The sequence below is a fragment of the Labrus mixtus genome, unplaced genomic scaffold (genome assembly GCF_963584025.1).
Source record: "Labrus mixtus unplaced genomic scaffold, fLabMix1.1 SCAFFOLD_132, whole genome shotgun sequence".
Classification (NCBI taxonomy): Eukaryota; Metazoa; Chordata; class Actinopteri; order Labriformes; family Labridae; genus Labrus; species Labrus mixtus.
The window spans coordinates 1-10,000 of record NW_026870228.1 but is presented as its reverse complement, the minus strand read 5'-3'; the positions used below and the strand labels follow the sequence as shown (position 1 = coordinate 10,000).

At 27.3% G+C, this 10,000-nt stretch overlaps 1 protein-coding gene across 1 annotated transcript in view; it reads right to left on the bottom strand.

Annotated features, from left to right (window-relative positions):
- LOC132967127 (kelch-like protein 25) overlaps nt 1-9,994 on the bottom strand; it is a gene marked incomplete at its 5' end in the record, with an annotated part of 27,254 nt that extends 17,260 nt beyond the window's left edge. Inside the window, one exon of the mRNA XM_061033983.1 lies at nt 9,980-9,994. Coding sequence (XP_060889966.1) covers nt 9,980-9,994 — 15 coding nt within the window. The remainder of the gene's footprint in view (nt 1-9,979) is intronic.
- Between the last annotated feature and the right edge of the window lie 6 nt (nt 9,995-10,000).

The following is a 10,000-nucleotide window of genomic DNA, read 5'->3' as shown; positions in this document are numbered from 1 at the left end:
TAAGTCTCTGTATGTTTAGTTTATTATAAGAGAGAGAAAGATGTTTTTAAGTCTCTGTATGTTTAGTTTATTATAAGAGAGAGAAAGATGTTTTTAAGTCTCTGTATGTTTAGTTTATTATAAGAGAGAGAAAGATGTTTTTAAGTCTCTGTATGTTTAGTTTATTATAAGAGAGAAAGATGTTTTTAAGTCTCTGTATGTTTAGTTTATTATAAGAGAGAAAGATGTTTTTAAGTCTCTGTATGTTTAGTTTATTATAAGAGAGAAAGATTTTTTTAAGTCTCTGTATGTTTAGTTTATTATAAGAGAGAAAGATGTTTTTAAGTCTCTGTATGTTTAGTTTATTATAAGAGAGAGAAAGATGTTTTTAAGACTCTGTATGTTTAGTTTATTATAATAGAGAGAAAGATGTTTTTAAGTCTCTGTATGTTTAGTTTATTATAAGAGAGAAAGATGTTTTTAAGTCTCTGTATGTTTAGTTTATTATAATAGAGAGAAAGATGTTTTTAAGACTCTGTATGTTTAGTTTATTATAAGAGAGAGAAAGATGTTTTTAAGTCTCTGTATGTTTAGTTTATTATAAGAGAGAGAAAGATGTTTTTAAGTCTCTGTATGTTTAGTTTATTATAATAGAGAAAGATGTTTTTAAGTCTCTGTATGTTTAGTTTATTATAAGAGAGAAAGATGTTTTTAAGTCTCTGTATGTTTAGTTTATTATAAGAGAGAAAGATGTTTTTAAGTCTCTGTATGTTTAGTTTATTATAATAGAGAGAAAGATGTTTTTAAGTCTCTGTATGTTTAGTTTATTATAAGAGAGAGAAAGATGTTTTTAAGTCTCTGTATGTTTAGTTTATTATAAGAGAGAAAGATGTTTTTAAGTCTCTGTATGTTTAGTTTATTATAATAGAGAAAGATGTTTTTAAGTCTCTGTATGTTTAGTTTATTATAATAGAGAGAAAGATGTTTTTAAGTCTCTGTATGTTTAGTTTATTATAATAGAGAAAGATGTTTTTAAGTCTCTGTATGTTTAGTTTATTATAATAGAGAAAGATGTTTTTAAGTCTCTGTATGTTTAGTTTATTATAATAGAGAGAAAGATGTTTTTAAGACTCTGTATGTTTAGTTTATTATAAGAGAGAGAAAGATGTTTTTAAGTCTGTGTGTGTTTAGTTTATTATAATAGAGAAAGATGTTTTTAAGTCTCTGTGTGTTTAGTTTATTATAATAGAGAGAAAGATGTTTTTAAGACTCTGTATGTTTAGTTTATTATAAGAGAGAGAAAGATGTTTTTAAGTCTGTGTGTGTTTAGTTTATTATAATAGAGAAAGATGTTTTTAAGTCTCTGTGTGTTTAGTTTATTATAAGAGAGAAAGATGTTTTTAAGTCTCTGTATGTTTAGTTTATTATAAGAGAGAGAAAGATGTTTTTAAGTCTCTGTATGTTTAGTTTATTATAATAGAGAAAGATGTTTTTAAGTCTCTGTATGTTTAGTTTATTATAAGAGAGAAAGATGTTTTTAAGTCTCTGTATGTTTAGTTTATTATAAGAGAGAAAGATGTTTTTAAGTCTCTGTATGTTTAGTTTATTATAATAGAGAGAAAGATGTTTTTAAGTCTCTGTATGTTTAGTTTATTATAAGAGAGAAAGATGTTTTTAAGTCTCTGTGTGTTTAGTTTATTATAAGAGAGAGAAAGATGTTTTTAAGTCTCTGTATGTTTAGTTTATTATAAGAGAGAAAGATGTTTTTAAGTCTCTGTGTGTTTAGTTTATTATAAGAGAGAGAAAGATGTTTTTAAGTCTCTGTGTGTTTAGTTTATTATAAGAGAGAGAAAGATGTTTTTAAGTCTCTGTATGTTTAGTTTATTATAAGAGAGAAAGATGTTTTTAAGTCTCTGTATGTTTAGTTTATTATAAGAGAGAAAGATGTTTTTAAGTCTCTGTATGTTTAGTTTATTATAATAGAGAAAGATGTTTTTAAGTCTGTGTGTGTTTAGTTTATTATAATAGAGAAAGATGTTTTTAAGTCTCTGTATGTTTAGTTTATTATAATAGAGAGAAAGATGTTTTTAAGACTCTGTATGTTTAGTTTATTATAAGAGAGAGAAAGATGTTTTTAAGTCTGTGTGTGTTTAGTTTATTATAATAGAGAAAGATGTTTTTAAGTCTCTGTGTGTTTAGTTTATTATAAGAGAGAAAGATGTTTTTAAGTCTCTGTATGTTTAGTTTATTATAAGAGAGAGAAAGATGTTTTTAAGTCTCTGTATGTTTAGTTTATTATAATAGAGAAAGATGTTTTTAAGTCTCTGTATGTTTAGTTTATTATAAGAGAGAAAGATGTTTTTAAGTCTCTGTATGTTTAGTTTATTATAAGAGAGAAAGATGTTTTTAAGTCTCTGTATGTTTAGTTTATTATAATAGAGAGAAAGATGTTTTTAAGTCTCTGTATGTTTAGTTTATTATAAGAGAGAAAGATGTTTTTAAGTCTCTGTGTGTTTAGTTTATTATAAGAGAGAGAAAGATGTTTTTAAGTCTCTGTATGTTTAGTTTATTATAAGAGAGAAAGATGTTTTTAAGTCTCTGTGTGTTTAGTTTATTATAAGAGAGAGAAAGATGTTTTTAAGTCTCTGTGTGTTTAGTTTATTATAAGAGAGAGAAAGATGTTTTTAAGTCTCTGTATGTTTAGTTTATTATAAGAGAGAAAGATGTTTTTAAGTCTCTGTATGTTTAGTTTATTATAAGAGAGAGAAAGATGTTTTTAAGTCTCTGTATGTTTAGTTTATTATAAGAGAGAAAGATGTTTTTAAGTCTCTGTATGTTTAGTTTATTATAATAGAGAAAGATGTTTTTAAGTCTGTGTGTGTTTAGTTTATTATAATAGAGAAAGATGTTTTTAAGTCTCTGTATGTTTAGTTTATTATAAGAGAGAGAAAGATGTTTTTAAGTCTGTGTGTGTTTAGTTTATTATAAGAGAGAAAGATGTTTTTAAGTCTCTGTATGTTTAGTTTATTATAAGAGAGAAAGATGTTTTTAAGTCTGTGTATGTTTAGTTTATTATAAGAGAGAGAAAGATGTTTTTAAGTCTGTGTGTGTTTAGTTTATTATAAGAGAGAAAGATGTTTTTAAGTCTGTGTGTGTTTAGTTTATTATAATAGAGAAAGATGTTTTTAAGTCTCTGTGTGTTTAGTTTATTATAAGAGAGAAAGATGTTTTTAAGTCTCTGTGTGTTTAGTTTATTATAATAGAGAGAGAAAGATGTTTTTAAGTCTCTGTATGTTTAGTTTATTATAAGAGAGAAAGATGTTTTTAAGTCTCTGTGTGTTTAGTTTATTATAAGAGAGAAAGATATTTTTAAGTCTCTGTATGTTTAGTTTATTATAAGAGAGAGAAAGATGTTTTTAAGTCTCTGTATGTTTAGTTTATTATAAGAGAGAGAAAGATGTTTTTAAGTCTCTGTGTGTTTAGTTTATTATAAGAGAGAGAAAGATGTTTTTAAGTCTCTGTGTGTTTAGTTTATTATAAGAGAGAGAAAGATGTTTTTAAGTCTCTGTATGTTTAGTTTATTATAAGAGAGAGAAAGATGTTTTTAAGTCTCTGTGTGTTTAGTTTATTATAAGAGAGAGAAAGATGTTTTTAAGTCTCTGTGTGTTTAGTTTATTATAAGAGAGAGAAAGATGTTTTTAAGTCTCTGTATGTTTAGTTTATTATAAGAGAGAGAAAGATGTTTTTAAGTCTCTGTGTGTTTAGTTTATTATAAGAGAGAGAAAGATGTTTTTAAGTCTCTGTGTGTTTAGTTTATTAGAAGAGAGAGAAAGATGTTTTTAAGTCTCTGTGTGTTTAGTTTATTATAATAGAGAGAAAGATGTTTTTAAGTCTCTGTATGTTTAGTTTATTATAAGAGAGAAAGATGTTTTTAAGTCTCTGTATGTTTAGTTTATTATAATAGAGAGAAAGATGTTTTTAAGTCTCTGTATGTTTAGTTTATTATAATAGAGAGAAAGATGTTTTTAAGTCTCTGTGTGTTTAGTTTATTATAAGAGAGAAAGATATTTTTAAGTCTCTGTATGTTTAGTTTATTATAAGAGAGAGAAAGATGTTTTTAAGTCTCTGTGTGTTTAGTTTATTATAAGAGAGAGAAAGATGTTTTTAAGTCTCTGTATGTTTAGTTTATTATAAGAGAGAGAAAGATGTTTTTAAGTCTCTGTGTGTTTAGTTTATTATAAGAGAGAAAGATGTTTTTAAGTCTCTGTGTGTTTAGTTTATTATAAGAGAGAGAAAGATGTTTTTAAGTCTCTGTATGTTTAGTTTATTATAAGAGAGAGAAAGATGTTTTTAAGTCTCTGTGTGTTTAGTTTATTATAAGAGAGAGAAAGATGTTTTTAAGTCTCTGTGTGTTTAGTTTATTAGAAGAGAGAGAAAGATGTTTTTAAGTCTCTGTGTGTTTAGTTTATTATAAGAGAGAGAAAGATGTTTTTAAGTCTCTGTGTGTTTAGTTTATTATAAGAGAGAGAAAGATGTTTTTAAGTCTCTGTGTGTTTAGTTTATTATAAGAGAGAGAAAGATGTTTTTAAGTCTCTGTATGTTTAGTTTATTATAAGAGAGAGAAAGATGTTTTTAAGTCTCTGTATGTTTAGTTTATTATAAGAGAGAGAAAGATGTTTTTAAGTCTGTGTATGTTTAGTTTATTATAAGAGAGAAAGATGTTTTTAAGTCTCTGTGTGTTTAGTTTATTATAAGAGAGAGAAAGATGTTTTTAAGTCTCTGTATGTTTAGTTTATTATAAGAGAGAAAGATGTTTTTAAGTCTCTGTATGTTTAGTTTATTATAAGAGAGAAAGATGTTTTTAAGTCTCTGTATGTTTAGTTTATTATAAGAGAGAGAAAGATGTTTTTAAGTCTCTGTATGTTTAGTTTATTATAAGAGAGAGAAAGATGTTTTTAAGTCTCTGTATGTTTAGTTTATTATAAGAGAGAGAAAGATGTTTTTAAGTCTCTGTGTGTTTAGTTTATTATAAGAGAGAAAGATGTTTTTAAGTCTCTGTATGTTTAGTTTATTATAAGAGAGAAAGATGTTTTTAAGTCTCTGTGTGTTTAGTTTATTATAAGAGAGAAAGATGTTTTTAAGTCTCTGTGTGTTTAGTTTATTATAAGAGAGAGAAAGATGTTTTTAAGTCTCTGTATGTTTAGTTTATTATAAGAGAGAAAGATGTTTTTAAGTCTCTGTGTGTTTAGTTTATTATAAGAGAGAAAGATGTTTTTAAGTCTCTGTGTGTTTAGTTTATTATAAGAGAGAGAAAGATGTTTTTAAGTCTGTGTATGTTTAGTTTATTATAAGAGAGAAAGATGTTTTTAAGTCTCTGTATGTTTAGTTTATTATAAGAGAGAAAGATGTTTTTAAGTCTCTGTGTGTTTAGTTTATTATAAGAGAGAGAAAGATGTTTTTAAGTCTCTGTATGTTTAGTTTATTATAATAGAGAAAGATGTTTTTAAGTCTCTGTGTGTTTAGTTTATTATAAGAGAGAGAAAGATGTTTTTAAGTCTCTGTATGTTTAGTTTATTATAAGAGAGAGAAAGATGTTTTTAAGTCTCTGTGTGTTTAGTTTATTATAAGAGAGAGAAAGATGTTTTTAAGTCTCTGTGTGTTTAGTTTATTAGAAGAGAGAGAAAGATGTTTTTAAGTCTCTGTGTGTTTAGTTTATTATAAGAGAGAGAAAGATGTTTTTAAGTCTCTGTGTGTTTAGTTTATTATAAGAGAGAGAAAGATGTTTTTAAGTCTCTGTATGTTTAGTTTATTATAAGAGAGAGAAAGATGTTTTTAAGTCTCTGTATGTTTAGTTTATTATAAGAGAGAGAAAGATGTTTTTAAGTCTGTGTATGTTTAGTTTATTATAAGAGAGAAAGATGTTTTTAAGTCTCTGTGTGTTTAGTTTATTATAAGAGAGAGAAAGATGTTTTTAAGTCTCTGTATGTTTAGTTTATTATAAGAGAGAAAGATGTTTTTAAGTCTCTGTATGTTTAGTTTATTATAAGAGAGAAAGATGTTTTTAAGTCTCTGTATGTTTAGTTTATTATAAGAGAGAGAAAGATGTTTTTAAGTCTCTGTGTGTTTAGTTTATTATAAGAGAGAGAAAGATGTTTTTAAGTCTCTGTATGTTTAGTTTATTATAAGAGAGAAAGATGTTTTTAAGTCTCTGTATGTTTAGTTTATTATAAGAGAGAAAGATGTTTTTAAGTCTCTGTGTGTTTAGTTTATTATAAGAGAGAGAAAGATGTTTTTAAGTCTCTGTATGTTTAGTTTATTATAAGAGAGAGAAAGATGTTTTTAAGTCTCTGTATGTTTAGTTTATTATAAGAGAGAGAAAGATGTTTTTAAGTCTCTGTGTGTTTAGTTTATTATAAGAGAGAAAGATGTTTTTAAGTCTCTGTATGTTTAGTTTATTATAAGAGAGAAAGATGTTTTTAAGTCTCTGTGTGTTTAGTTTATTATAAGAGAGAAAGATGTTTTTAAGTCTCTGTGTGTTTAGTTTATTATAAGAGAGAGAAAGATGTTTTTAAGTCTCTGTATGTTTAGTTTATTATAAGAGAGAAAGATGTTTTTAAGTCTCTGTGTGTTTAGTTTATTATAAGAGAGAAAGATGTTTTTAAGTCTCTGTGTGTTTAGTTTATTATAAGAGAGAGAAAGATGTTTTTAAGTCTCTGTATGTTTAGTTTATTATAAGAGAGAAAGATGTTTTTAAGTCTCTGTATGTTTAGTTTATTATAAGAGAGAGAAAGATGTTTTTAAGTCTCTGTATGTTTAGTTTATTATAAGAGAGAGAAAGATGTTTTTAAGTCTCTGTATGTTTAGTTTATTATAAGAGAGAGAAAGATGTTTTTAAGTCTCTGTATGTTTAGTTTATTATAATAGAGAGAAAGATGTTTTTAAGTCTCTGTGTGTTTAGTTTATTATAATAGAGAGAAAGATGTTTTTAAGTCTCTGTATGTTTAGTTTATTATAAGAGAGATAAAGATGTTTTTAAGTCTCTGTGTGTTTAGTTTATTATAATAGAGATAAAGATGTTTTTAAGTCTCTGTATGTTTAGTTTATTATAATAGAGAGAAAGATGTTTTTAAGTCTCTGTATGTTTAGTTTATTATAAGAGAGAAAGATGTTTTTAAGTCTCTGTGTGTTTAGTTTATTATAAGAGAGAGAAAGATGTTTTTAAGTCTCTGTATGTTTAGTTTATTATAATAGAGAGAAAGATGTTTTTAAGTCTCTGTATGTTTAGTTTATTATAATAGAGAGAAAGATGTTTTTAAGTCTCTGTATGTTTAGTTTATTATAAGAGAGAGAAAGATGTTTTTAAGTCTCTGTATGTTTAGTTTATTATAAGAGAGAGAAAGATGTTTTTAAGTCTCTATGTGTTTAGTTTATTATAAGAGAGAGAAAGATGTTTTTAAGTCTCTGTATGTTTAGTTTATTATAAGAGAGAAAGATGTTTTTAAGTCTCTGTATGTTTAGTTTATTATAATAGAGAGAAAGATGTTTTTAAGTCTCTGTATGTTTAGTTTATTATAAGAGAGAGAAAGATGTTTTTAAGTCTCTGTATGTTTAGTTTATTATAAGAGAGAGAAAGATGTTTTTAAGTCTCTGTGTGTTTAGTTTATTATAAGAGAGAGAAAGATGTTTTTAAGTCTCTGTGTGTTTAGTTTATTATAAGAGAGAGAAAGATGTTTTTAAGTCTCTGTATGTTTAGTTTATTATAAGAGAGAAAGATGTTTTTAAGTCTCTGTATGTTTAGTTTATTATAAGAGAGAAAGATGTTTTTAAGTCTCTGTATGTTTAGTTTATTATAAGAGAGAGAAAGATGTTTTTAAGTCTCTGTATGTTTAGTTTATTATAAGAGAGAGAAAGATGTTTTTAAGTCTCTGTGTGTTTAGTTTATTATAAGAGAGAGAAAGATGTTTTTAAGTCTCTGTGTGTTTAGTTTATTATAAGAGAGAGAAAGATGTTTTTAAGTCTCTGTATGTTTAGTTTATTATAAGAGAGAGAAAGATGTTTTTAAGTCTCTGTGTGTTTAGTTTATTATAATAGAGAGAAAGATGTTTTTAAGTCTCTGTGTGTTTAGTTTATTATAAGAGAGAGAAAGATGTTTTTAAGTCTCTGTGTGTTTAGTTTATTATAAGAGAGAGAAAGATGTTTTTAAGTCTCTGTATGTTTAGTTTATTATAAGAGAGAGAAAGATGTTTTTAAGTCTCTGTGTGTTTAGTTTATTATAAGAGAGAGAAAGATGTTTTTAAGTCTCTGTGTGTTTAGTTTATTATAAGAGAGAGAAAGATGTTTTTAAGTCTCTGTATGTTTAGTTTATTATAAGAGAGAGAAAGATGTTTTTAAGTCTCTGTGTGTTTAGTTTATTATAAGAGAGAGAAAGATGTTTTTAAGTCTCTGTGTGTTTAGTTTATTATAAGAGAGAGAAAGATGTTTTTAAGTCTCTGTGTGTTTAGTTTATTATAAGAGAGAAAGATGTTTTTAAGTCTCTGTGTGTTTAGTTTATTATAATAGAGAGAAAGATGTTTTTAAGTCTCTGTATGTTTAGTTTATTATAAGAGAGAAAGATGTTTTTAAGTCTCTGTATGTTTAGTTTATTATAAGAGAGAAAGATGTTTTTAAGTCTCTGTGTGTTTAGTTTATTATAATAGAGAGAAAGATGTTTTTAAGTCTCTGTATGTTTAGTTTATTATAAGAGAGAGAAAGATGTTTTTAAGTCTCTGTGTGTTTAGTTTATTATAAGAGAGAGAAAGATGTTTTTAAGTCTCTGTGTGTTTAGTTTATTATAAGAGAGAGAAAGATGTTTTTAAGTCTCTGTGTGTTTAGTTTATTATAAGAGAGAGAAAGATGTTTTTAAGTCTCTGTGTGTTTAGTTTATTATAAGAGAGAGAAAGATGTTTTTAAGTCTCTGTATGTTTAGTTTATTATAAGAGAGAAAGATGTTTTTAAGTCTCTGTATGTTTAGTTTATTATAAGAGAGAAAGATGTTTTTAAGTCTCTGTGTGTTTAGTTTATTATAATAGAGAGAGAAAGATGTTTTTAAGTCTCTGTGTGTTCTCTTCTCAGGACGTTGTAGTCTTTAGCTGTGAGCTTTGTTCAGGGTTAGTTTTGTTTCTTTTTATTTCAGACGAGTTGTGTTAAGTTGCTACTGCTGTAAACATCTCATTTCCTGATATGAATGTTTCACATTAAAAGCACTACAACTACAGATAGGCCGGGGACTTTTATTGTGAAGAACTTGTCGGCAGTAGAAAGTGTTTATCAGCTTTAGCGGAGGTGCACTTAGCGGTGATACTGTCGGGAGTCTACTGTGTTTACAGCCGCTCACTTTATCCCGAGTCACCGCCACAGCCCCCTTCTTTTAGTTATCCTGGACTTAAGACAGCGAGGCATCAGTTTAAACCTTTACCTGTGATGAAGATGCTAACCCGAGGTGCGGTCGGTTAAAGAGACACAAGCCGTTTCAGCCTGCAGCGGAGCACTGTGGTCTGAACCTGCAGGACCAGCTGACTCTGCTCATAAAGTCAGCAAGACCAGGACCGGGACTCAATTTATGTTGTTTCCTGTCACAAATCCCTCTGTTATCCTACGTTACTTTCATTACACACCACCGTGTGTGTTTAGGTAAAACAAACTCACTCAACGCTGCGCAAAACAAACACATGTAGAGGTTAGTAGATGCTTTTTTATAACCCTCGTCAGCATCGATTACTTCCTGTCACTGCATCGATGCATTAATCGTCTAGTCTGCATCGCGATGCATCCATTAAATGATTCATTTCAACAGCCCTACTGTTTGAGCACACATTAAAAAGTCATCAGGAGTGTATCTTCAGGCGTTCTTTTTCAGTATCAGACACCAGAGCACAGCGTGTTCTCCCTCTGTGGCTCTAAAAGTATAAAGTCCATGTATGTCTCTCAGTAATAATGCAGGAACAGACTGATGCTGCCTCACCGTCTCGTAGTGAAGCAGACA